This window comes from Halyomorpha halys, unplaced genomic scaffold (genome assembly GCF_000696795.3).
Source record: "Halyomorpha halys isolate HHAL.00 unplaced genomic scaffold, Hhal_1.1 Scaffold719.1, whole genome shotgun sequence".
Taxonomy (NCBI): Eukaryota; Metazoa; Arthropoda; class Insecta; order Hemiptera; family Pentatomidae; genus Halyomorpha; species Halyomorpha halys.
Genome location: NW_027114303.1, coordinates 247117 through 274439, shown reverse-complemented (window position 1 = coordinate 274439; position 27323 = coordinate 247117). Strand labels below are relative to the sequence as shown.

Sequence of the window (27323 nt, the reverse complement as noted above, 5' to 3'; positions counted from 1 at the left end):
AAGATGGTCAGGGGGTGTGTTTAGGAGTGAACAACACTAGTGCTACTTATTTATTGTGCCAACATTCTGGCCTGAATTTCAGACCTTCTTCAGGGCTAAGCACAAACAAGATAACAATCAAGTTAATCTTAAAATACAAATATTATAACAAGAAAATTGATAACAAACAGTTCATATGATATAACAGGTAAATAATAAAAAATAGTTCTCCACTTTTTATTTGCCGACGTTCTAACCCATTGTGTGGGTCCTAATCATGGCTAAAAATAAAAAGATACTACGAAAGTAAAGTCAAAGTAAGAGTAAAGGAGTGGCATAAAATGTAAAGACGAAGGTATACAAACTATTAAAAATATAAACAAAATAAGGGTTATAAAGACGAAAATAATTAATTAATATAATGAAGAGTAGTGAACTGATGCACAGGAATAAATGTTATTGAAAAATCTATTAACTCATTCGAGACAGCACATACTTTTGGAGACCATCTCCAGAATCCAAACATTTTTTTGCTTTATATTGGCAATTTTTGATTGGAAAAAAAATTGTTTGCAACAGAAATCAGTCGCTTTGTAACTCCATTTGTACAAATAAAATGATTGCACACCGTGTGTGCGGGTAGCTCCTCTGAATGTTTTTGTTACGAGGGACAGGTTGCAAATCAGGTGTGCAACATAAAATAAAATAAAAAACATTATTAAATTGAACATTTGTTTCAAAAATAGTCAGGTAACATGAAATCCTTATTTTAGGTTTAGTAATGAAGAAAATAATATAATTATAGATAAAATTAAATAAATAAAAATAAAAGAATATAAACCTAAATAAAAATAAATTTTTAAGAAGCAGTACAAGACAACGAATTTTCCTGGAAGGATGACCCTTGCTTTTGTTGTACAGAACTATAACCCATGAAACAAACGCTCAAACATAATCCAAAATGAAACCAACATCAAATTTTATTTTTACATCCTACTGGGATAATTTTTGTTTTAAACCAGTCTTGTTCTAACGGCGGCTTCTTCCATACTGACTCATAACTGCAATTGAAGATCACTGCACAAACAGTTTGCATGTTCTTATTATCATTTTCTTTCTCACTTTTTATGACTTTAATATCAATTTTTCATTATTCACACATACTTATGAGCTAGTCTGTTTTTAATTTTTTAATTTCATTTAATTTTTTTAAATTTTTTTCTTCTTTAGTACTTATCATATTGTTTTTTTTTCCATATTTTTCTTGTTATATGTTTTTTTATTTTTATTTTAACATGTTTGCTATCTTGTTATATGTTTGCTAAGGTCAGAAATTCAGGCCAAAATGTTTTCACATTAAATAAATAACACTCACTAGCATTTTTCTCTTCTAATTGCATCCCAGACCATCTTTTCCTCATAATAATATTTAAATATGACTGAATAAAGTATGAATAAATCAATAATCCTGATTAGTATAGAGTGTTCGACTAAGATTGAGTTAATGAGTTTACCGTATTAAAATAATTAGACAAATTGTAGGTTAAATGTAGAAATAAAAGTATCTTATCCAAAACCTATTTATTTTTCTTACCTAAATAAAAAAAAACTTTTTCACACTATAAGGTATCTTTTAAAAAAATTGATTAATGGTTTCCAATTTGCTAGAACTTTACCAAATACACTATCATTTTGGTCCCTAAAATACCAGATAATTCATAATCCTTTTTATTTTTTAGGACACTTACACCAGTTATTTTAAGAAAACTTCTTAAAGACAATCGGCAACAATATTTCTTATGTTCTAGATACTTTAAGTAATACATTATAATGGATTTATTTACATAAAATTATTTATACTTACAGAAACTAGAGGAGCTACCTTCGTACATCACATATGCCGTGTACATAATGGTCGTTTTACTACCAGCGAGTCAGTTCTACATAAGTCTAGGCTTGATCGCTCTGTCATTTTTAATATTTTCTTATATTTCATCAAAAATATTCAACAAGAGCTTGCCATATGTGAACCGCTTCTTCAAGAATGTGGCATTTAAAAAAACATGATGATCGATCTACATTGAGTTGAAAGGAAATAGAAAACAAATATCAGTTGGGTGGGAGGGAAGGAGGAAGGGCATCCTATTAATTAAATTAGATATTAAATTTCGGTTATTATTTTTGTAGAAATTACCGAAGTATAATGTAATGAAATTAGTCTAGAACTAAGGCAGAATGCGTTTGTAAAATAAATGTAAATGTGCATTAGATTTATTCTAATAATGTAAAATACAGTTGGCTTATTAATATGTGTGTTGAAACACCTCTGTGGTTTAGAATAAAATGGTAAAATCAGAAGTTTGAATTATCATTCAAAATGTGATATATATTTTAAACAAAAAAATCAAAATAAACTGTTATATTTTATTTTACACTTTATTGCTAAAGAACAAAATAAAATAAAAGATAATTGTCTAAAATGATCCAAATTCTTTTTCCCAAGATTTAAACTTCTTCATTGTTCCCACCGCAGTGGCTTTAACTTTTTCTAAAGCGTTATCAAAATCTGTAGCAGAAACTTTTTTAGGTGGTAACTCTTCCAGTATTTCTTCAAAAATAAATTAATAAGCGAATATTAAATTGAAATAATAATTCATATTCCAAGATAAAGGTAAATAACAGTGTTCAAAAAAAATTTTAGAGTACCTTCAATAAAACGTGGAAGAACTACACCTTCTTCCAGTTTTTTAAATATAGATCTCACTACATTCATCGAGATTTCTTTGCATAATAATTTAATATCGAAGGCTGAATATCCTTCACACTTCTAAAAATAAAACAAAATTGAAATAATTTTTTTTTTTTAAAGTAAATCACATAAAATGTTTATAGGATATTGTAAGTAAATAGTCTGGGTGGTGGTCAATAAAGGCTGTCAGAATGAAACAAAGATGACAATTGTCATCATAGTTTCAATCTGGCAGTGGAGCAAAATGTTGGTTAACAATAAATAGTTTTCTTTTACTATTTTGATACCTTTATTGACTGCCACCCGGACTATCTTCTATTAATCTACTTCATACTGTCAACTATCTTCTTCCATAATGTTTATAGGATATCTCTAGTAAGGATCTAGGATGATCTCAGTAATTTAGTTTAAATCAAAATGTAAATCCATAGATCTTTTAAATATATTGGGGATGACTGATGAATAATGAATTAGTGGACTGTATGATTACTACATGTAAGTTTTTAGTTTTTGATTGACCTTAGATTCAATGTGAGGAGAAGAAGACGGCTAGGAGATTTGTGATGTTGAACACAAATAAGTTTATCATTACTGACCACACCGCCCACCATCTCCTCGAAATAACATTTGATATGAAACAACTAATTAAGAATGATACAAGAGGATATGTTTTCATAAAAAAGTTGACTTACCCTAGCTGATTCTGAATAATTTAATTCAACTTTTATTAATGGACCTGATGGTTTTAATACTGGAGGTAAATATTTCTCAATTAAACTTTTTCTAGAATTCAAATCAGGCAAATCAACAAATATACGTTTCTCTAACCTCCTTAATATAGCAGTATCAAGATCCCTAGAAACGAAAAAAAACAAAAGTACAGATTATTTTAAAAAGGTACCAGTTCTGTTTGAAACAGTTTATATTTTCATAATAGTTTAATATTAGTGATAATATTCATGAACCCTTCCCCTTTCACAGCGTGGTAAAATTACCAATTCTGGTCCAAGAAATGTCTATTTTTTTCTTGTTTGGAAATACTTTAGCATATAATAAAAAATGTAAAAAAACATGTTTTATATACACCTTGTTAGTAATTAGTCCATGTACGATAGGTTTTAAAATATGGGAAGCTATTTTACTATCACTACTATTACTAATATCCGCGGATTGATAAGCATGCAAGTAAACAATCTAGCCATAGTCTTAGATGTTTTTGTTAGACTAAACAGTTTAAACACCTTACCCTGCCCATGAGTGGCACAAGATTATCTGAATGCTACTTGATGCTCTGCCAGTGACCACTGTCACGGGATACACTGTCAATGGGTTAATAAAGTATCCTGTTCAGTTACAAAAGATATATAAGCATAAGGATATGGACTCATGGACTCAACATTAACAGGAAACTGAGGAGAATCAAAGCTAAGGTAAACATGGAACATGCTTAGAAGAGTATGAGAAACAACCCTATGTAGCCAGAAATGAAATGGACAACAAGAAGAAATATTAATTGCAGGATTTAACCCTAACATTGAGGACATGAAGTACCAAAAAATTAATATTACAGTCTGTTAATATTACACACAAATTATTTTATCAATTGCACTAGGGTGATTCTCATAAAAATGGACATTTCTTGTCTAAGGTCTCTGATGCAGCTCACACCAATAATTTTTTGCTAGATCAATTTTTATAACATAATATATATCATCAGCTACTACTTCATTCATCGTTATTTTAAATGATCATTCCTTTACCCTGTAAAAAAAATGTGTTTTTTTCAATTTAACGACCTATGTAAGGAAATGGATATATCTAAGTGCTATGTAATGTGGTATTGTTCCACCCTCAGGATGCACTGTAGCCAATGGATGGCGAGAAGGAGAGGGGGCCAAAGAACACCTGAAGGGATACATAGACATGGACGAGAAGTCATGTCATACAGTCACCAGGCAAGTGAGGTCAGAACATAGGCAGAGGCAGTCACAGGCCAGCCGGAGGTAGTACAGCGGTGCAGAGAGATGTAGACAGACATTGGATCCAGGCAAGCACACTCAAGGCATAGGAGGAGGATTTGAAGACATGGACATCAGCCCCAACGAGGTGAAGAGCTACTGACACTGCTAAGCCGCAAGATATATTAAGATAAGTCGAACCTATCAGTTTGTATTTTGAATGGCAATAGTAATCAGAATTGATTAAATTTAGATTCAATATGACTATAAAAGATTTCAACTGGTATTTCTCAATTCATACCACAGTAATTAAACTTTATGTACATAGGTCTACCTTGCTCTCTCATAGATTATTATACCTCAATTATAAATATTTGTGAATATAGTATAATGCAAATAAGACTTCACTTTTTAATTTAGAATCCCTGCATTTCACCTCATAATCATAGCCTATTAAATTGGTAAAGACAATAGCGTTGGAGAAGATATTTAATAATAAATTACATCTAGCATACCATAGGAAGAGGATCTACGGTACCTAGTTCTTGGATTAAATATATTACATACATTTCTAAGAATTTTAAGTCGGTTCTCAGGGATCGATAGAGATGCATAATATAAATACAAATAAAAATAAATAGTTAAGCTAGTCAGCTATAGCAGTAAGCAATAGCAGTAAGCTAGTCATAAATAGGTAAGCTAGTCAGCCTTAGAACAGCTTGAATAGCTATGACGTAGCATAGTCTAGATTTCACAAGGAGATATTTTTAACAATTTTTAGACCGTTAGAGGTGAGAGAAGAAAAATCCTCTAATGAAATACATTTCTTATCCAGGGCTCATTTTATCCGTGTCACACAATCCGACCCTCATTCTTTTGTCAAGGAATGAATTTTTGGCTTGTGCCTTACCTCTGTAAATCATTACTGTTTCTATTTTCGTAACATGGTAGTTTCCTTATTTAGTATTTCCCACTAATATTGTTTTGATTTATAATTAGTAACATTAGAGCCATATTATACAAAGTAACTTTTATTATGCCACCAAATAACCTTGCAAGCATTTATCAAATATAATACTATTTTATTTTATCCAAATGAGCAACCAATTAATAACAGGGGCAAAGAATTTTTTTAAGCCAAAGTTAACTGAGTTATCATCTGTTGAAGCCGAAATTCTCATTCCTAAATGATTATTATTTTAGAAGTTGGCAAAGAAATTATATGCATAACAAAGGAATTGGATTTTCTAAGAAAAATTGTGGTCCTTCCTAAAAAAAAATCCATAGGATTGGGACAGGGAGAAGGCTTCAAATAATTATAGTACAGTAGGATCCCCATTATCCAGGGCTCTATTTAATGGAGTTCCAAGGGGCCAATATATTTTTTTTTTATTTTTACACCATTTATTTTATATTTATAATATTAATTTAAAAAAATGAATACAGGAGATTATTTTTGACGGTCATATGAATGTATGAGATGCTTCAGGTAACTACTAGTCCAATTCATATTCTAGGAACGGTAATGTTTTTAAGTCTTTCTATGAAACTCCTACTGACCTGCTTGACTATAAAACAAAATTATTTATTCAGCTGTGCTTTAGTATCCACTTAAAAATAATCTGACGAAACATTGCAAAGAAGAAAATGCGTTATTTTAACCCTTGAACAGTAATTAGCGATCATATTTTGAAGAAGGAAAAAGACATAGCCAACTTTGTATACTCATCACCCCCAACATAATGTCCTTGGAAAACAATGAAGAACTAAAAATTAAAAGATTTATATGAAGCCATCTTTCAATGGTTCAATCTTATGTATTTTTGTATATTATAATTAAATGTATACAAAACATTTTTTTGCTTGTTAATAAAAGTGATTTTATTGCATTTTTTTTTTAAATTAACCTTATCTATCACATTAAGTTAATAAAATGTTGTATTTCAATTATCCGGGTTTTCGATTATCCACTAACCCCCAAACTGATTTTATTAAACTATATTTTTAATATGTTTGTATTTATATGTAAAGATGTTATATTGAATTGTAATTATTGTATGTGTGTTTCTAAGCAACTAGTACAACATAGAGGCGGTTTTTTGACAAAATGTTAATTTTAAAATGATTGGAGTAAAATTGAGTCAAAATTGATCAAAAAAAAATATTTTGAGTACAAAATAATTTTTTTTTTACCTAGAGAAGAGAAGAAATGTAATATCTTCTTTTATGAGTAAATAGTTATTTTTTATATATAAATGATTTTTGGTATGTTTTATGTTATGTTTCATTTCAATATGTTTATTTGTAGTATTAAACTTAAAAGCTAACCAATTTTGTTCAGTAAAATATGCAGTCACAAAAGATATTGTTCAAAGCCAAGATGGCGGCATGTGTCCTCCAAAAAGTCCATTGAATCGTGGCCATGTCGAGAAGATTCAAGTATTTTAAAAACTTTATTTTAACATCCCATCATAATTGAAATTACAATAAATTTAAGAAAAAATAAAAGTTAATTATAAGTGTTCAAGAATAAAGTTCATGAAGAAAATCACATGCATAAACTCAAAACTGTTGTGCTACAATTGATATTCACTTTGAACTTCGAGAGAAAGATCATGGTTCGTAAAATTCTTTCATTGCTTAGGCGGGAGATAGATGACATTGCCTAGAGGCAGAATGTCCTGTGAGATCCCTTTTCTACTCTCAGTGGTAGACATCTTGAATAAAGAAGACATCGAAGAGTCACCCAAGAAGAAGAAGGGACTCTTTGTTTTGGATCACCAGTGAATGAGAAAGAAGGCAAAGAAAACCTTCCATCATCAAAAGAAAATTGTATAAATTAGTTAGTGTTGCTCAAAATAGGATTTAAGCAGATTTGTAAAGGTAGCTAATAAATAATCTAATTATGTGTCATTAGTAGCTGAATGTATGTTCTGATTTCCTAGAAGCCTGCCCTAAGATTAGGAGTCTAAAATGTTAAAAAATTTAAATAAAATTCTACTCTATGTTTAATATTAAAGCTTTTATTTTGAACCCAAGCTATACCTAAGATATGAGAATTAAGTTAAATCTATTAAAATTTCCTTTTATTTTTTATAATTAATTTTTGAATATTACAATAAATATGTTTTTTAAAAATACAAATTATTACAAATAAAGAGCGTTGATGACCCCTCTGAAATTCCATAAAAAAGCATATATAATAAATAAAGTTTTAAGTAATAATATACCAGGGTAAGTTTGTCGCTGTCAAGAAGAACACATTCTCATTACTTTGACAAAGACCATCCAACTGTACAAGTAATTCAGACTTGAGCCTTCGAGAAGCCTCGTGCTCACGATTACTATCCCTCTGAGATGCAATAGCATCAAGTTCATCTATGAATATTGTTGAAGGTGCTTGAAGTCTCGCTAAATCAAACATAACCTTAAAAAAATATAAAACATAAATATATAAAATTTACAAATAACTCAAAAAAATGAATTTATAACCTTTTAAGTTATAAAAAATTAGTCACTTAACGTATAAAATGCTGACCAATAAAAACAAGGCCATTAATACGCTAGGAGAAACTATACATTGCTAATTACATTCTTTATATATTGCTAATAATAGTACTAGTGATAAAGGATATTGAGAATGAACAATTCCTTTAAAATTTTAAAACAACTGGGCTAACTTAAATGAAAATTGATGGCAAATACTTCAGAATGACTAAGAAAATTATAACGAAACTTGATAAATGAGAGCTGAATAGTTGTTAGCTATTTTTTGTTTTCCTTGACCGCACCCCCGACCATCTCCTTCATATTTTGAAAATAAATTAGTAATTATTATCCTAAGTCTTTTACAATAAACAACATAGATCATATAAAATGGATCTTAAATATTATTTTTAAAAAATGAATTCACTTTTCAATTATATTACTATAAATTTGAATTTAAATATGGAGTATTTTAGTCCCTTGTATTTATTTTGCCTTAAATTTCATTTGGAATATACCTCATGATACTTTGAATAAATTCTATCAGATATAATTATATTTTTAAATCGAAAAAAAAACAACTAAATTTTCAAAGAGGCTCTAATAAAATTAGAAGTCTGTTCTGATAGAAAATTATTCAAATAGATTTTTTATGTACACTTAATATTAATAAACTAAACTAAACAGCATTTTATGAAAATTAGGAAAGATTTGTCAAAATTTTGTGAGTGGCCACTTTGTTTTGCCTCTCTGTAGAAATAGATGAGGTATAACTTACCCGTGGGGGTGACGGTAGCAGCATGGTAATGTGCCTGTCTGTCAACCCATAGATTGCGAGTTCGAGCACGGCCCTACCTGGGATTTTTTCAAGGAAAAAATTATGCAATACTCACTCACAATCTTCCCCGGGCATTTGTGAGGCCCGTTAGCCAATGGGTGACACTCACAAAAATAGGTGTAGTAAAGTATTTCTTAAGTACATCGCGCAAGGCCTTGGACCTCCACAGTCTGTCGCGCCAATGGAAAAAAAAAAAAACTTACCCGTACAAGCTTCTCTGATTCACCTCTCCATTTGCTAACAATTGAACTGGCTGATATATTAAAGAAAGTCATATTGTTCTGGGTAGCTACTGCCTTTGCAAGCATAGTTTTACCTAGAGTTAAAAAATTAAAATTAAACGACTAACATCTTTGCTGGGTCTACAACAGATTATAAGTTTTGTTTAAGTATTTACAAAGTTTATTGTAACACTTATCACATGGCTAGGACTCTGTTTAGTATTATCATCTCGACTCTCAGAATATAAGCTAGATGGAATTTTTTATCCAATTAAGATTTATATTAAAACCATCTGTAGTGAAACGCTACCTGCTGGTCTAGACTGTATCTGTTACAGCCGCTAAAGCCATTATTGCTTCCCACTAAGACAAAGAGCTTCAGTTCGTTCCACCTTAGAGCACCACCTGTTTTCTCCAGCCATTTATTGTGTTATTGTGTTTTATTCAGTAAAATGTAAATAATTTTATAATGTTATATATAAACATTTAAATAGTATTATAATTGTAAATATGTTGATTTATTTAATAAATAAAGTATATTTATATATAAAGTATAATTTAATAAATATGTTGATTTATTAAATAAAGTTTATTTATTTAGTCAAAAAAGAATATACTGAATCACAAAAAAGTTAGCTCTTACAGGCGGTGCCTCTCACCAGGCTTTGTATTATTAGTATCAATTCCCCACTGCTTGTGCTGAACCAGTACCTTCTTGGGACAGAAAATAAGATATTCTTCCAACCTTTTTTCGATATGAAGAGTCTTATTTCAGTTTCACCTCCTGTTTCCTCTACTTTGTATCCTTTCAAAGGACCTGGCGGCTAGCTAACCTTCGTATCTACAGGAATAGTACCCTGTAGAATGAAGTTACCTTCCTGTATGACCCACAGACTGGCTACCCTCCAGGCTTGCACTCTTCCTTCCTACCTACATGAATAGCACCCTGTATGACGAGGTTACCATCCTTAGAAAAATCACTGCTTTCACCAGTTAGTCTCATCCTATCTATTCACATTCGAATCAACTATCTTACCTAAAATTAACACGAATTGTCAAGGCCTTCTGGTCAAGAGTTAATGGTTAACATTATTTATTGGAGTCAGATCATGTAACACAACCATCTTGACAAGCTAGTTAGGCTTACTATCCCCTTTACGACCAATGGGTTAGTTCCCGACTGAATGAAGTTATCATTCAACGAGGATGTTGAGTCAGATCACATACATATCCACCTCCACACATCAAATAATAGAAAAATGATTAGAAACAAATAAGAAAATGATTCTATAATAAATAAGAACAAGATAAATGATTCAAGTTTCTAAATTATATAAGAAGTATATGAATCAAAATTCATTCAAAATTTACTAAAATATACCAGTTCCTGATGGACCAAATAATAATAATCCTTTCCAAGGAGTTATGAACTCTTCAAAAAAGTCAGGATATTTATTAGGATAAACAATTGCTTCCTTCAATACAGTTTTGGCATCATTTAATCCAATGACATCATCCCAATCCACGTTTAAGTTTTTGTCGACAACCTCCTACAAATATTTTTAAAATTTAAATTAGATCAGAATCTATATAATCCATGAATAATTATTCAAAAGATTATAAATGAATAATTCAAAACTACAAACCTTCATTATAATATCAGCAAATGATTTCCATTCATCAGAATAACCTTCAAAACTACCAAGTGGTTTAAAAATTTTTTCATCGGAAAAATAAGATTCATTTAATATTTTTGAACCATCAGTCGGTATTGGAACTACTACTAATGGGTTCAGTAATGGTTCTAAGGAATCAATTTTTTCTACGGAAGAAGCCTTAGATGTAGTCTTTGGCACTTTTTTCTTCTGTTTTGATTGATTTTTCTTTTCTTCAGTTTCAGAATATATTATCTTCTTAGATATCTTTGGATATTTTTGAAAACGTATAAAATAATATGTTTCATATTCTTGCAATATATGACTGAGTTCAATGTTGTCACATATTTGAAGATCTTTTGGTAATTTAGATTCAAGATTGAACTGTTGATAAGTTTCTGTATACCTGGAAATAAACATTGGTTGGTAGAATGAATTGGTAAAATGATATGCAGAAAAGAACATAGATTCAGATGAGTCTAAGACGGGATATAGATAGAAGTATAGAGTAGCACGATATGGAAGTTAAATAATAGCATAAATATTAGATTTATATATCGCTACTTTGCTTTAGCGAGCAGCAATAGGTTAATTATTTTATTTACTCTTAAATGACTGAAATCCTAAATAAAATTTAAAAAAATTAAAATCTTAAGTTATTAAATTTAAAAAAGAAATGATTGTCAGCTGAGAGTAAATAGCCATACCTTTTGGTAACTTTAAGGTAGAAAAACTAAATTGTTCATTTATCCAATTTTTGTTGATGGATGCTACGAAAATATTAAAAATCAAGTGCAACAAGCAGATGATTGCCAAATATTATTAAACCATAACATTGGAGGAAGAGTAAATACATCACAATAAGAATAATCTCTTTAAATCACTACAGTCCCTAATACAAATTTAATTAAGTGCCATAAAATAAACTTGATGCTTATAGAAAATTAAATAATAATTGAGGCGTTCGGTCATAATACATGGTAACTGAGATTTTTTATAAATAGAGCTTTTTGCCATCACCACCATTTTCATAAATTGTTAACAGAATATTTAGGAAATTTGTTTCCTCAAGAGAATAATGTTGATAACAAGCTGTAGTAAAGGACTACTGGTTGAAGGTTAATGTTGTAATTAACATATAATTAAACATTGTAAAAGTTATCAATTATAATAAAAAATATCCATGAAGTCTCAACTTGTTTTTCTTTTTATTTCAACATTTCGGCCCCTCTGGCCATTCTCAAGGATAATTATTAATTTACAATTTCAATTACAATCTTAAAATTAAAATTATTTCCAAAAACATTATGTATTATAAATTATTATACTTTATATTAAATATTACAGCTACAATGTGGTTAAAAATTTCCAGGCCATTCTGCCTTTTTTGCCAATTTTTTTTACAACATTGTGACTGTAATATTCAGTATAAGGTAGGATAATTTATAGAAGAGAAATGCTTTATTCATTCATGCTGCCCAAATACATTGGGTTGCCACATTACACAGCATACTAATCAATCCGTGATCGGACATATATAAATTATATATTTTTGTATGATATAATACAATAGAAAGAAAACATTTTTTTGTTTTGCAACAGTTTTCTTTTACAATTAATACCAGTATACACACTAAATACAAGTCTTTCAATTTATTCCTTTTTTTTTTCTTTCCCTTCCATTTCACAATATTTATTTCATTTTATCAATAAATTCACTCTCTCGAATTCCCCTATATAACAAATATTAAGATAAGAAAATATCAAAAATATAAAAACAACAGGGTAATAAATAAAACAACAAACTATACATGCAATGTATGCATGCCATCCCTCCTCTGGATAACTCCCATATTAATTAATTTCCATGCATGTGGTGGTGGATGATTCCCAGGGAGTCCAGTATTATATTCTCTGTTATCCTAGCCACGTCCTGGACATCGATCCCGAGTTCCTCCATGAAGCTCCTAGTTGTGCTGGAGCTATGTTTTAATGTTATGTTTTTGGAAGTAATTTTTAATGTTAAGAGTGTAATTGAAATCGTTAATAACTAGTTATCCTTGAGAATGGCCAGCGGAGCCGAAACATAGGAGTGGAATAATGAAAAAATAAACAAGCTGAGACTTAATGGATATTTTTTATTATAATTGATAAATAAACCTGTCTTAAACATGAATTTACATTATATATTGTAAAAGTTTTCATTCTTTCAGTTACCATGTTTTACGACCAAACGTCTCATTATTGTCAGAACATAGTACAAGTTGGGATTTAAAATATCTGTACCTCGGAGGGATACAACACTATGTCCAGTAGTAATTCACATGCTTCAGAAGGATAAAACACCACATGGTGTTCTATCCCTCTAAATGAAAGTGGACTTGGTGTTGTTTTAAAACATGCTATATCCGGTTCTAACTGGTTTTGGACATAGTGCTCTATTCCTCTAAGAAATATGAGAAAAGCTGATTTTAACTCTGTAATAAAGTCAATATGGAAAAAAATGGACATAGTGTTGTATCCCTCCGAGGTACAGATATTAAATCTTAAGGAACTAAAAAAAGAGGTGCTGTAGGCGTAATAGTTATAGCACTTAAAGCATGCATCAGAACCATGGAAATGCTGAAGAGAATAAATCTAAATTTTGTAAATATTTTAGCAATCCCTACAATATGCATGATTCATCGATATATTCCCTTCTACTAATCTAACTTTAATAGTAAACCTACATAGATTAAATTTAGTACATTTATAGGACTTAAACACGAATTTCAGAAGGGGATTAATCCCAGAACTAAGCACATTTTTTAGTTTTCTCAAAAATTATAAAATTTGAATTTATTCCTTCTTGCATGTCCACACTTCCTTTCATCTTGATTCAAATGAAAGTAGAGGAGCCCTCAGAATTTAATCTAAAACTAATTAAATAAACCACATTACAATTGCACAAATTCCAATATGTCTAGAGTATGTAACATTTTTAATTCTTGTACTTTCAAAATAAACTAATAAAGAAACATTACAAAAAGGAACATCAACCAAAATTCAAATAAATATAGTTCACCCTTCTGTTCTTAAAAAGTGCTGGACAAGAAAAAGTAAATTAATCCTACGCTCCTTCAATTTTTTATCAGCCTGAAAGAACAAATAAAAATCACAACTGAAAGCTCAAATAATGATAATTATACACTTAAAATAAAATAGTAAAAAAAAAACTCAACAGCATCTTTAGGAGTATAAGTATACTTCAAGGTTGCCTCACAGGCCATTTTCCAAATTTTTACAGTGTAAAGCAGATGACAAATCAAATGATAAATATGTAAATTATTGGTAATTCTACAATTACTTTGTAAGCATAGAAACAAAAGACAACTAATGAACCAGTTACCATGGACATTTCTCAACATTATAATTGCCACAACGTGTCAGTCAAACTGATTATATCTTCTTAATATTTTCAGTAAACAAAATATTTTATTTAGACTCGCTCAATAAAAAGCAAAATCTTATTATTGTAACAAAGACTTCCTGACATATAATCCATCGTATGTGCTGTTATCAAGATTGCCACTTTTCTATTTTTTAATTTTTGTTTAATATAATCTATTTTTTTAATTTCATTTTCTAATAAAAATAACATAATTATATAAATAATTTTATACTCAAAATTTTAAAAGTAATTTTAAATAATAACCAGAAAATACTTTGAATCCGACCCACCCCCCTCTTGTGCCCGACTACGGTGATGCAATAATTAGTACAATTAAATTTTTATACAAAGAACCAACCGTATTGTTGGCCGAGATTAATTTATTGTTAATTAGAGCAAAATTAGAGCCAAGAAACGCTTTTGTCCTCTCCTGGTGTATACTAGCTCCCTTGGTCCCAACCCTGGTATTAAGGCGCATACAAACACCAGTGTTTGTACGCGCCTTAATACATGGAGGCTCATGAATGACAACCAAATTAGTTTGATTTATATGAGAGGCCGCATTAAAGGCAACATATTGGCAAAGATCTTTTACCGGAATACATTGGTAGTCGTTCCTTGGCACAGTGTCTAAGCGCCATCAGACCAAGGGGTAAGAGTGAAGGGATTCGATTTTCACTTGAAGAGAGGACCCAATCCCAACTCTTTGAAGCTATAAACAGAAAACAGAACCTCAACCAAGACCAACTCGTTAGCTGACTCTCATTTGCATGTTGTACACACTAACCGAATGAAGCGGTTGGTTATCGTTTGCTGGTTGAGATTTGGTTAGCGTGCACGTATTTATGTGAAAGAGAGATCAAACATTAACACGTTGACGAGGAACTTCGTTAGCATTATGTGCACACACTTTAATACTTACGCGTTTAGCGTAATATGTGGTTTGGGATGCTTTCGGAACTTGGTTTTACCAAATATTGAAATGTTTCGGGAGTGCCTAGTTTCATTTTAGGTTTTCGTGTTGGGCGGCTACAATACAATTCACGAAAATATTCAATCTCCATTATTGTGTAACCTTTCACAGTTTTAGGAACAATACTCTAAATACATTCCTGAGCCATCTTTACAATAAAAAAAAAATATATATAGTAAAACTTAATAAACAATGTTCTAAATAATTTCATTCACAACCAATGTATAAACAAGTTTTCTATTTGTAAATGAATAGATAAAACGGTAAGTAATTTATTCAACGTGTGAATATATTATTTGCGAACAAACGTGTATTCACAGATTTTCACGTTAGTAACCACATAGCTCAAATTATGAATTTTAAGAGTCTTTCTAAACTAAATTTTATTGAATTAGTTGAACCAAATTTGCTTGAGTATGTATCTTCATACGAATGAGAAATCGAAAGTCAATATGTTGATGAACTTCGTCTACAAATACTAAAGGGTAACACGACGGCCGCTTTTATACCAACATTTCTCCTTTTATACCACAGTTCTCTCATATAAGTGGATAAATCATTTAAGGTGGACTATTCAAATTATAAACCAAATTTAATTTTCAATAAAAATTTCTACTTATTGATCAATTAGATTCAAAACCGTACTAATAGAAACCGAAAGTTCCGAGAGTTTCAAGGACACATTTGGTTCCTAAAAAATCTTATTTTACGTAATAGTCTGAATTGCAGGGTAATATTAAACGAAATTTTATTTAGATTTTTCATTATATATTGCTAAACAACCAAATGAATGAGAAAAGAATAGTAATAATACTGAGTATTGTGGTATACCAGAACATAATTATTTAATGTATTTGGGATAGAAACAAGTTCTAAAACAGTCATAAATGATTTATGTAAAAAATAAATATTAAAAATAGTTTTATCAAGAAAAATAAATTTCAAAAATATCTTCTGTACATATTTGATATATATAATTGTGGCACATATTAAGAGAACCATTGGTGTTGATCCAAATTCATGTTGTATTTGTACCACATCCTTCTTCGAAGCTATAGAATAACCTTAGCTGCAGGTAACAGTGAGTTGCCTTTGTGATAAAGTGACCTTAAGCAGAAAACAATAAATAATAATGTTTAATGTTTTTCGTCGAAAAGGACTTCGCTATACTTCAATTTACCATGTTATCAGAAGAAAGCCGACAGTTGTTACCTCAGCAATTAGTAATATTTTAAGGACTAACGAAGTTTCGGCAAATGGAACTTTTTTATCCTATTCTAACTATTCAGTGCTTTCCATCCCAAAATGTCCAACTCACATTGAAAGGACAGAAATAATTAATGTCAGACAATTTAGCACCCAGAAACCTGGAGGTGGCTCAACAACTCAAGGAGGTGATAAAAATGAACCTCCAGAAGAACCCCAAACTTCTTTGCCAGCCTCTGTGGTGGTTCCAGAGGTTTGGCCTCAAGTACCACTTATCGCAATAAGTAGAAATCCTGTTTTTCCAAGATTTATCAAATTAGTTGAGGTACACATGGTGTATGATTCAATATAATGTGTTGTTATGCAATCTTACTGTCACTTTTATTGATGTCTGCTGTAAATGTTTCAGGTTACTGATCCATCATTAATTGAACTGATTAGAAGAAAAGTAAGATTGAACCAACCCTATGCTGGGATATTTTTGAAAAGAAGTGAAGAGTAAGTAATCTATTAAGTTTATTTGCTTAGCTCCTGAAGTTTCTGATTGTTTAATGTTATTGGGATTAATTTTTTTTGGAAATTTTTATAGAATGAGTAGTGATCTTCATTAAATCCATAGATTTTTAGAGCATAGTTTTGTATTAATAATATGCACATTTATTGGAATAAAATTCTTAGCCTGTTATTTAGATATTGTAGGAGGTATCTTCAGAGTCACTACTTTCTTGAAAAAATTGAATCACACGACCTTTGCATGTTGGTCAAGGACACTTAAAATAACTAATAAAAAATTGAAATTGATGTACATTAAAGCTTACTTAACATTTATATCCCTGTACTAGTATTACAGGGTGTGGAGTAACTCCTAATTTCACAGTCCTCGTTTGGGGCTGGCAGTGACTAATAATTTATTTCTTCTGTTATGTCAACAGTGGATCAATTTTAGGTTTGGGAGGCACTTGTAGGGTTTCCACTTCACAGTATTCAGAGAAAGAGTGTAATCACTTCTACTTATTTTGGTGTGGGATAATATTGGCGGTTAAATATGATTGTTGATCACTAACTCTGAGACCATTAGTAGCTTAGGGAGTTGAGTCATCACTTTATCAACCTCATAACTTGCAATGGCACCAGAGTTCAAGAGTTTTTTAAACTTTAATATTTTTTTATAAATCAAGAAAAACAACATTTTGTGAATTTGTTTTGACATATATCATGAAAACTACTATTCTTTTGAAGATAATAACTATCAACTACTTTATCATGCATTTAATGTGCTTCACATTAAGATCTTTATATCAAGTAACTCCTGAAATGTTGAACTTTTCTCAAATAAGACTCATTTTCAGTATGTTACATATCAATATCGTGTAAAGTTATAAGCTGTGTATAAGAGACAAAAACACCTTGTAATAATCATATTTCTCTAGATAATGTGACAAAACATTGATAAGGAATGTGTTTGGAAATAAATATTTTAAAAATTATATAGAAAAGTATTCAATGTAAAGAGTTCATTCATTGAAGCTAACTTCAAAATGTTCAGTACCTACTTTCCATGGGTTTATACTCTCCCTGTTGTTTAGTCTAGGTAAAAAAAAAATATTTTTTAACAGAAAATGTTCAGTAGCTATGGAAAAAATATAAATTCCCCCCTCTCCTCCCAAAAAGTAATTTTGATACGAAGCCACAGAAATGAAAATAAAACTTTTTACTTCCTGATATAAGAAACTCAACTGGCTCTGGTCACCATAGTCGAGTAAAACTAGATTTCTTTTAAAAATCTAAGATATACTTACTTTTTATGTACCAACATTTCCATAATTTAATCCTTTAAATTTACTTATTTACATTGTTAAGTTACTTGTGATACTTAAAGAGTTCTTGGGTCTGATTCTATAAATATTAGGTGGCCATTGTGAAACTTTTGCCACATCAGGCCTACACATCTTGGTAACCTTGTTATTATGGCCTTTTTAAACCATTTTACATAAGATTCCATTAGTAGAAATTATTTTATATGTTAACTTACAATTTTACTAGACTATGCAACAAAGTCTTAGATAATTGCTGATACAAAAAACACTACTTTTTATTATTATGTCAGGGTCGGCCATGAAATAAAATTATCCTTCTGGTCAAAATCAATACATCAAAACAAATTCATCAAATTTACTAAATGTATAATTATATACAGTTGTAAATTCCAATAAAGATAAAAAAAAAAAGTGATGGGCTGTTACTGAAAGATTTATATTGTATGAAGTGGAAAATAAATTGCTTAAAGTGTTAGATTTGAATTATGGGATTCAGGCTGTTATATTAATAAAAGATTAGCTTATGTTTGTAAAGATTTTATTACAACTGTTTGTCTATTTTGTGGGAAACAGTCCATTGTCCTATCAATACATAGCTCTGGTTTTCTCATATTTTTATTGTTTTAATGAAGTTAAAATATCACCATTAAAAATGTAAAATAATAATTTTTTTTAATTACATGGACTTTTTCAATTATTTTAAGGAATGAAAAGCAAGTAGTTGACAGCGTGGATGAAGTATATCGTGTTGGAACTTTTGGTCAGATTCATGAAATGCAAGATTTAGGCGACAAACTAAGGCTTGTGATTATGTCCCATCGTAGGATTCGTTTACTTGGGCCTTTGTTTGATGTGGAAGATCCAGCTCAAGGTAAGAATATAGCATGAAAATGATACTTGCATATTTTTTATATTTTTCAACATTACTTATAATATTGAATGTATGAGCCACCCAATTGCAAAACTCATTTCATCCCAAAAACTAAAATTTTCGTACCATTTTTTTCTTTTAATCAACCTCTATGCATTTCCCCCCCCCCAAAAAAAAAAATTAAATAACTCAAAAGCCACACCAAATTTAGGAAAAGAATTGATGAAATTGGATTCAAAACAAACTTGTTTTCATTTACTATATAAAAATCTGGATGGCGCTTAGCGAGTTATGTAACTGGTCAATTCATATTAAAGGTATTGATGTAACAAAAATATAATAGAAAAAGAAATACTATTAATTAAAATCATTTTTACATAAGAACCTATAAATCCCTAACAAAGAAAAACTCAGTTCAAATATCTTACTGGAAAAATTATAACTATGATCTATAGGTAAACAGTGATAATTCAGGGATTTATTCCATTTACTGTTTTACTAGTATGATCCCTTCTTATAGCTTGATCATTTTAAGATTAATCAGAAATAACTTAATTATTCATAGAACCAACAAAAAGAAAAGGAAAAAAAAATGATTTGAAATTAAGATTATAGATGATCAAATACTATAATTTTTTTTTTTATATTACCTAATCTGAATTACCTAAAGATCGGCATGGGAAGATTTCATAGAAATTATATGCTGAATGTGGGTGATCTCAGACTGCTCCACTTAAAAATTGACACACTTCGGTAGCTTTGTATTCATGCAGGGAATAAAAAGAATATTGTGTTCTCAAAATCGAAAATTTTCACTCCCAGTTATGTTTTAGAACAGTGAGTCCCAAAATCGGTGCCTCCTCCCCTGGTAGGCACTGCAGCGATTCAGGGGGCGTTGACGGCCATAGGTAAATTTGGGGCAATGAATAACTACAAGTTGTCACTGTCAACAATATTTCTGAGTTCAATAAATAGTTTCATAATTTCCAAGTTCAAAGTTTCTATTTTAAACGTTTCTTTCCTATATCTTACGATAAAGGTAGAAACATTTATGCACATATATTTCCTATTAAAATTTTTAATAAATTGATTCCCAGAGGAGGCTTAGTAATATTTTTCCAGGAAAGGGGGTATTAGGACAAAAAAGTTTGGGAGCCACTGTTCTAGACATTAGGAGCAAATTTGGTTCCATGTCTTTCTGTTACTTTGTTTTTCCAATATTAATTTTATCACATTTCATATACTTTTGTTTACACTTCCATAAATTTGTTTTCCTAAGTACACCTATATTTCCATAATGACTCATCCTATTTTGTCCAAATTTGGAAGAATGTTCGAAATCGATTTAGAATGGATCTAGTATCAATTTCAATTTCTATGAATCTCTACTACTTTCGCTCACCTATATTTATAGCTATATTTCATTAGTGGCTCTTCCCATATCATATTATTCTTCCTTGATTAACCTTGAAATGTAAGTAATTGCCCATCTAATAGAAATTAACAGAAAAATTAATAATTTCAAGAAACCGTAATTTTCCATGGTACTTATGTTTCCAAGTTTTGCGTAGATTGGTGGTCTAGTGTTGAAGTTATTGCTATTTTTGTGATTTATGAAAAAAAAAATATTGGATCTATATAAGACCAGGAAAGTCAAAAATTATTTACAAAAAAATTTCATTTTCCTGTTACTATAAAAATATAATAAGGATTATAAATTTTATTTCTGCAGACAATAATTTTGACAAGAGATAACAAAGCAGTAATACAATCGAGAAAGATTTAGGCTTTTTCCGTTTGAATGAGATGTCAATATTTTTCTCCTTTAGTTACTCATAAAATTTTTAATATTTTGTATTTATCCATTGTTTATTATTGCAAACAATGAGAACTGCTTATTCTTTTAAAATAAACAAAATTAAAGCTACTTTAGAGGAAGATTTTTTAAAAACTCGTCATTTAAACCATGTCAGACTATTTTAATGAGAATAAGAATTAGCTGATTTTAAAGACTATTTAATTGTACATTGACATTCTGAGTTTAATTAAAATCTTTTTATCCGTTCTTGAAAAAATCGAAAAAATTATTTTTACTGAAAAGTTGCTATCAAATCCCAGGCTTATATCAGAGATGGGGTTAAATTAGCTATTAAGTTCAACTATACCCACATCTGCCTTAAATATGTAATTTTAGTTTTTGTACAACTTTTTTTTTTTTTTGTGCTAGGCTGTTAACACCATTTTGTGAGACTGTTAAGACTATTTTGTGATACTTGGTTATTTGGACCTTAAAACGTGTGTTTCCATGGAAAACTCAAATTCAAAATTTTACACGTTTGCAATATACTCCCTTACTAAATATTCTATATTCAGATAAGTAATAAAATAAAATAGTATAAAAAAAGTATATATATAAAAAGTGAGTAAGCTATACTGATCTATGTGCTTAGCTGACGTTTTTAAATTAAATTTTGATGAATTATTAAATTCTTACCCAAATTTATTTATCTCAATTTTGCTACTAATGTATTGATTTATAAAAATTTAGCTGAAGAGTTAATTAATTTCACAGAAGTAAATTTTTTAAAGTGCATCTCAATTTTTGTGGAGTAGTTGCTGGAAAAATCCTACATAAATATATAATATTTGTTGGGATTTATATTTGATGGACAATGATGCCAAATCTTTCATCAGTGCCTTGTAATTGATTATAATTATAATTTTTCTGTAAAAATATTTTTAGTTGTAGTTTTGACTTTGGATATTTAGTTATTAACGAGGCATGTCCAGAAAATAGGAGTACTAAATTTTTTGTATATAAAGAAATATTAAAAAAGTACATATATTTTCCTTGTTATCACCTTTCCATTCTAAGAAAATTGTAAGTTGTGGCTCATGCTTTTTGATGTGAGTCTTCAGTAAGGTAAAATGATAAAAATCTGAATGCACCAAGACAGGGGAGTAAGCTGAGTGGTTGAATACGTCACAACCAAACAAGTGCCTCAGTGGTGTTGACCATGTGCGGGCGAGTGTTGTCATGCAAAAGATGCTACCATTGTTAACATTCCCTTCCATTTGTTTTGAATTGCTCTGTTGAGCTTTTTTAAAGTCTCACGGTATCATGCTGCTGCAGTCATTGTAAAAATGATCCCTTTTGAACTAAAATTGAAATGCCATGATTTTTTTTGGCTGAAATTGAGGTTTGGTGATTCAGTTTGCCACTGCTGTTTCTTCATGGACTTTTACTATGATACTATATTCTTTATGGAACCTTAGGACAGTGTTCACCTCACACTTGGCGGGATTTTTTATTGATATATTTCACGGAAATGGACCCTACGAGATGAATTTTAGTTCTGACTCGAGTCTCTGATGCTTGTGTTCAGGAGACCCTCTACTATTGCTCACTGTCGCCAAATTTTGAAAAAAAAATTCACATAGTATGACAGCCCAATAGTGCTCTTACCTTCTGGACATACCTCGTAGTTTTTTTTTGTTGAACCGTTTGACAAATAATTATGCAAGGCCAGGTTATAAATTTTCTGATGTCGTAGTAGTCAAGTTGAAATTCCCAATGATAAAAAATGGGATCGATGTATATGTTGAAGAGCAACCAGAATCTAGAAGAACGAGAACTTCTCGGAAATTAAAGGAAAGGGGAATCACTGCTAAGGATGAAAAGACCTCCCAGTCATCTTCCTCAACATCAATCAAAAGTAAAAAAGTACTGATGGTTGAAGTTGAAAATGTTGTACATGAGAAATTTAAAAATACTGAGGAAGTTAAGGTAATTGCAGTTTTTATTATTTTGCAACAATTATGTACTAATATTAAAATTAAATTAAAAAACAATTTTTTCAAAAATAAATTTTCTTCCTCTGCTACCTAAGGGAGAGGAAGTATTGTAACTGGCCATCATTAGGTGGGAGTTATAAAGAACTATAAGAGCCGTATATTTTATTGTTCCTAAGGTACACCTTAATAAAGGTTTCCTTTAAATGGATACCTTTAGCTTTCCTACACAATATTTAACAAGAAAAAATAAATTCTTATGTATTCCAATAAATAAAAGGATTTCCTATGAAACAATGATTCTGTCAAGAGAAATTACAGGTGTGCATTTAAAAGAAACCTTTAATGAGATGTTCAGTCCTAAGAAAAATTATTTTATACTACAGTCAATTGAAGTACTATAATATAAGTACTTTTTTAATGAGGTTTTGGCTTAAATGTGCAAAATCAATTTCAAGTGTGGTACCAATAAAATTAATAAATTACAAAAAAAATTGTATCAGTCTTGGGACTGGCCTATGAGTGAAACTTCTGGAAACGAAATGATGAATTAAAATAATATTTATTTTACTATTATAATTATTAAATTATGTTTTATTTAATTATACCTTATACTTATAAATATTTAATCATGAAATTATAGTTTACATTATCATTTCTATTATTAGTAAATGTTGATATGTTTGGTTTGAGATCGCTAAAATAAGAAATGTAAACATTTGATTGAATGTTTTCAATGTGTCTTGAAAATGTGTCTTGAAAATGCTGTATCAATTGTTGTACCAACTCTTGTAAAAAAAGTTTTCAAGATACTTGAATTGAAATGGTCAAAAACTTGTTATCATTTCATTTCTGATCCTATCTTTTCCACTTTTCGCCTCACTAGCTCGTTATAGCGCCAAGATAAAATTTTGAATTATAGCTCAATTCAAAGAATATGAAATGCTGGATATTTCCTTCATAGTATGCACCAACGATTTTTTCTTTTAATGTTTTAATCTGAATGCAAAAAAGTGTTTTTGCCTACCACCTCTTCTGATTCATCTTGAGCATTCCCTCAATTTACTCCCGTGTATTTTTTTTTTTTAAGTTGTAGAACATGGGTAAAGAAGTTTCACTTACAAAAAAAAATATTTAAATATGTAGTCATAAGTTTATTTGTATATGTTTGTAACACCAAACGTTTTCTCTATGAATATAAAATTCTCAAAAACGTTATGTGGTCATTATAAATGCTGCATTTGTCAGTTATTGTTCAACCCTTTGGGGAATCAAGTATCCTATTTATAAAGGCTCTGTCTACCCCAGTAGGGTTTTATGAATACAGAAGGTTTTTTGCCGCAGCTTGTATTATATCTGAATCCAGGATTAAAGAATCCACTAAGCTAGCTGCTGTGAACATATTTAAAAACCAAAAAAATTATATCATATCATATATCATATTAGAATTCTACCTTCTAAAGGATCCATAGAATGTTTATATAATTAATATAACATAACCTTAGTAATAATAATAATATATGTTTTTATTTTGTATATTATTTTATTTATTGTAAATTTTATTCTTGGCAGGCACTTACCCAAGAAATAGTGAAAACAATCAAAGACATCATTAGTTTAAATCCATTATATCGTGAAACGTTACAACAAATGATTCATCAGGGGCAACGCGTCGTTGATAATCCTGTGTACCTGTCGGATCTCGGGGCTGCTCTGACAGGAGCGGAGGCTTCCGAACTGCAAGCTGTTATGGAAGAAATGGATGTAAGAATTTATAGCTTTGTTATTATGAGTGCTACTCGGAGTATTCAAAATTTAAAAATATGTTTAATTTAAATGTATTTTACAGATTCCCAAAAGATTACTATTATCTCTTTCGTTGTTAAAAAAAGAACTTGAACTTAGTAAATTGCAACAAAAAATAGGAAGAGAAGTTGAAGAGAAGGTTAAGCAGCAGCATAGGAAATATATTCTACACGAGCAGCTAAAAATTATCAAGAAAGAACTTGGTTTGGAGAAAGACGATAAGGATGCAATTGAGGAAAAATTTAGAGATAGAATAAAAGTAATTCCATTTTTTTTTTAATTATACATTGAAATGTTGATTAATCGAGTAAATGATGGTCAAGATTAACAGTAGAATTTTTTTTTTATATAAAATATTTACCATATTGTTTTGGGATACCTCCCTTATACATTGCAATATTCTTGATACTAATTACATTTTACATTATTATTCTAACTTTACATTTTGGTAAAACAAACCGAAGGGGGAAAAAAACCCAAAACATTATGAATTAAAATAAAATACGTAACATTGAATAGAATAAAATACATATCATTGAGTAACATGATATACATATCATAGAATATAATAAAATACATATTATTGAGTGACATAAAATACATATCATTGATTTATATTTATATTAATATATGTTTAGTTCTTTTGTGTTTATATTTATGGGTTTTAGTTTTAATGTAATTTCATATTTCTGTGATTAGAGCTTTTTTTGAGTTGACAAGACTGGAAGAAATTATGTGTCAGTTTATATATGTAATCCTGTATGGTGTCCATATTTAATTCAGAGTGCATTTTAGATATTCTAGTGTAATATGGATAGCTGTTATCAATTCTGAGGCATTTGTTTTGGATTTTTTGTATGTTGGTTGAATAAGTGAAGCTCCTTATAATTAGAAGTGTTCTTTGGCTGGCAGAAAAAGGTTCTTAATAAACAACCTGTGAATGCATTACATGTGTTGGAAAATTATTGTATCCCAAAATTAAATTATTGTATTCATTGCATCTTAAAAATTATTGTATCTCCAGTAAGGATTGCAAATAAACAAAAAATATTTATTTATTTCTAGTGTTTCAGCCTACATTGCAGACTTTCTTCAGTTTTACAAAAGTATAAAAATAGTTGAAGCTTGTAAAATAAAATTATATTAATGGTAGAAATGATATAACAAAATTAAACTAATAGCTAATATCTTAATGGTTGGAATTCTCTCAAAATATCAGCATTCGCTTAATATATATGTTTTGTAATATCCTCTTTTTTAATAAATATTTGTTTTTTTAAGTATAGATGCTTTTAGTTATGTTTTTATTTTATGTTACAATGTTCAATATTATTCATTTATGTTATTGAACCAAAAAGCAAGTTAACCACCTGTCAAATATGAAATAAAAATACTCTTTTAAAAATATTGAAGATGGCGGTGCGTGTCCTAAAGTCCGTTGAATTGCAGCCATGTTGAGCAGATTCTAATATTTTTTAAGTTTATTTATCTTCCCATCATGTTTGTAATTACAGTAGATTCAAGGAAAAATAGAAGTTGTTAAATATTAAAGAAAAATCATAAGAAAAAACTCAAAACAGTTGTGCTACAATCGATGTTTACATGGAACATCTAGACCAAGTTCTCTGTTAGACTTCACTTGATGTTTTTACGCGGGAAAGGTAGGACGTATCCTGGATGCAGGAGGTCCTGAACATCCTTTATCACCCTCAGTGGGACATCTAGAATCATCGAAAAAGTTAAAATGACTCTTTGTTTTTGATCGCCAGGATGAGAGGTGTTGAAAACTATTAGAGGACCAAATGCTTTGTTTAAGGAAAGTGTTAGTTTGTGCAATAGATGTAATCAAAAAATCATTCATCAAAGAAGAGTATAAATTGGTTAGTGTTGCTCCACATAGAATAAAGTATAATTGTAAAAGTGTTATTAAAGTTAAGTCTTCTGATTGCCTAGAAACCACCCGCCCTGAGATCATATATATGTATATATATTTTTGTGTGTTAATCTTGACCTCTATTCTTCCTTAAATATTGTTATAGTTACTTTAAATAATAAAAATGATATTGTGAATGACATAAATATTAGTAATAATATTTATTTTTAGGAAAAAAAAGTTCCTGACAGTGTTAAGGATGTTCTTAATGAAGAATTGAATAAATTGGGATTTTTAGAAAGCCACTCATCAGAATTCAAGTAATTAAATTTGTCTATTTTACTATTAGCTTTTTAAATTAAAAATTTAAATTATTTCATTTCGACGTATACAAGAAAAATTCAATTATAATTTTACTATGTCTTTTTAATAATTATTAGCTATACCAATTTCAAACTGTTAATGGCTTTTAGAGGCTTTAATGCAATTGCTTTAATATCTTTATAAATGTTTAAAGATAATGTAAGATGAGGGCTTAAAGTGATTAAGTTACCTCTGTAGGAAGTTATAATACATCTTATTAAGTTACCTCTGTAGGAAGTTATAATATATCTTATTAAGTTACCTCTGTAGGAAGTTATAATATATCTTATTAAGTTACCTCTGTAG

General features: G+C 29.7%; 3 protein-coding genes and 1 long non-coding RNA gene across 9 annotated transcripts in view; 2 read left to right on the top strand and 2 right to left on the bottom strand.

Moving 5' to 3' along the window:
* The window catches only part of LOC106685639 (scavenger receptor class B member 1), a 162074-nt gene extending 159612 nt beyond the window's left edge, over window positions 1-2462 (top strand). For both annotated transcript variants that reach the window (XM_014428432.2, XM_067051504.1), the window contains one exon: window positions 1846-2462. In XM_014428432.2, the coding sequence (XP_014283918.1) occupies window positions 1846-2046 (201 nt within the window). In that variant the 3' untranslated portion in view covers window positions 2047-2462. The remainder of the gene's footprint in view (window positions 1-1845) is intronic.
* Window positions 2384-14262, bottom strand: LOC106685640 (katanin p60 ATPase-containing subunit A-like 2). Of its 2 annotated transcripts, XM_014428433.2 has the most exons (9): window positions 14108-14262; window positions 13951-14021; window positions 10878-11292; window positions 10613-10781; window positions 9214-9326; window positions 7917-8113; window positions 3421-3583; window positions 2686-2806; window positions 2384-2587 (listed from the first exon to the last, which is right to left on the bottom strand). In XM_014428433.2, the coding sequence occupies exons 1-9, from the start codon at window positions 14153-14155 to the stop codon at window positions 2454-2456; spliced, it is 1431 nt and encodes a 476-aa protein (XP_014283919.1). In that variant the 5' UTR covers window positions 14156-14262; the 3' UTR covers window positions 2384-2453. The 2 variants fall into 2 exon arrangements, with proteins under 2 accessions (XP_014283919.1, XP_014283921.1); XM_014428435.3 differs by lacking the exons at window positions 13951-14021; window positions 14108-14262 and adding an exon at window positions 13634-13652.
* Window positions 14263-16299: 2037 nt separating this feature from the next.
* Window positions 16300-27323, top strand: part of LOC106685637 (lon protease homolog, mitochondrial) — a 25844-nt gene continuing 14820 nt past the window's right edge. The window contains exons 1-7 of one of the 3 annotated variants that reach the window (XM_014428429.3): window positions 16300-16820; window positions 16905-16993; window positions 19017-19183; window positions 22714-22970; window positions 24548-24739; window positions 24825-25040; window positions 26886-26974. In XM_014428429.3, the coding sequence (XP_014283915.1) occupies window positions 16422-16820; window positions 16905-16993; window positions 19017-19183; window positions 22714-22970; window positions 24548-24739; window positions 24825-25040; window positions 26886-26974 (1409 nt within the window). In that variant the 5' untranslated portion in view covers window positions 16300-16421. The remainder of the gene's footprint in view (window positions 16821-16904; window positions 16994-19016; window positions 19184-22713; window positions 22971-24547; window positions 24740-24824; window positions 25041-26885; window positions 26975-27323) is intronic. The other 2 variants (XM_014428430.3, XM_014428431.3) reach the window with 2 other exon arrangements.
* Window positions 26282-27323, bottom strand: part of LOC136796788 (uncharacterized) — a 25971-nt gene continuing 24929 nt past the window's right edge. For both annotated transcript variants that reach the window (XR_010844538.1, XR_010844537.1), the window contains one exon: window positions 26282-26502. This is a non-coding gene — a long non-coding RNA (uncharacterized lncRNA). The remainder of the gene's footprint in view (window positions 26503-27323) is intronic.

Coding starts and splice junctions, on each gene's coding strand:
- LOC106685640 (XM_014428433.2), bottom strand. CDS start 14,155: ATGGCCTGTGAGGCAACCTTGAAGTATACTTATACTCCTAAAGATGCT. Junction 8,114..9,213: donor AATCAGAGAAGCTTGTACGG/GTAAGTTTTTTT, acceptor TATTTTTTTAAG/GTTATGTTTGATTTAGCGAG. Junction 2,807..3,420: donor ATTATTCAGAATCAGCTAGG/GTAAGTCAACTT, acceptor TTTTATTTTTAG/AAGTGTGAAGGATATTCAGC.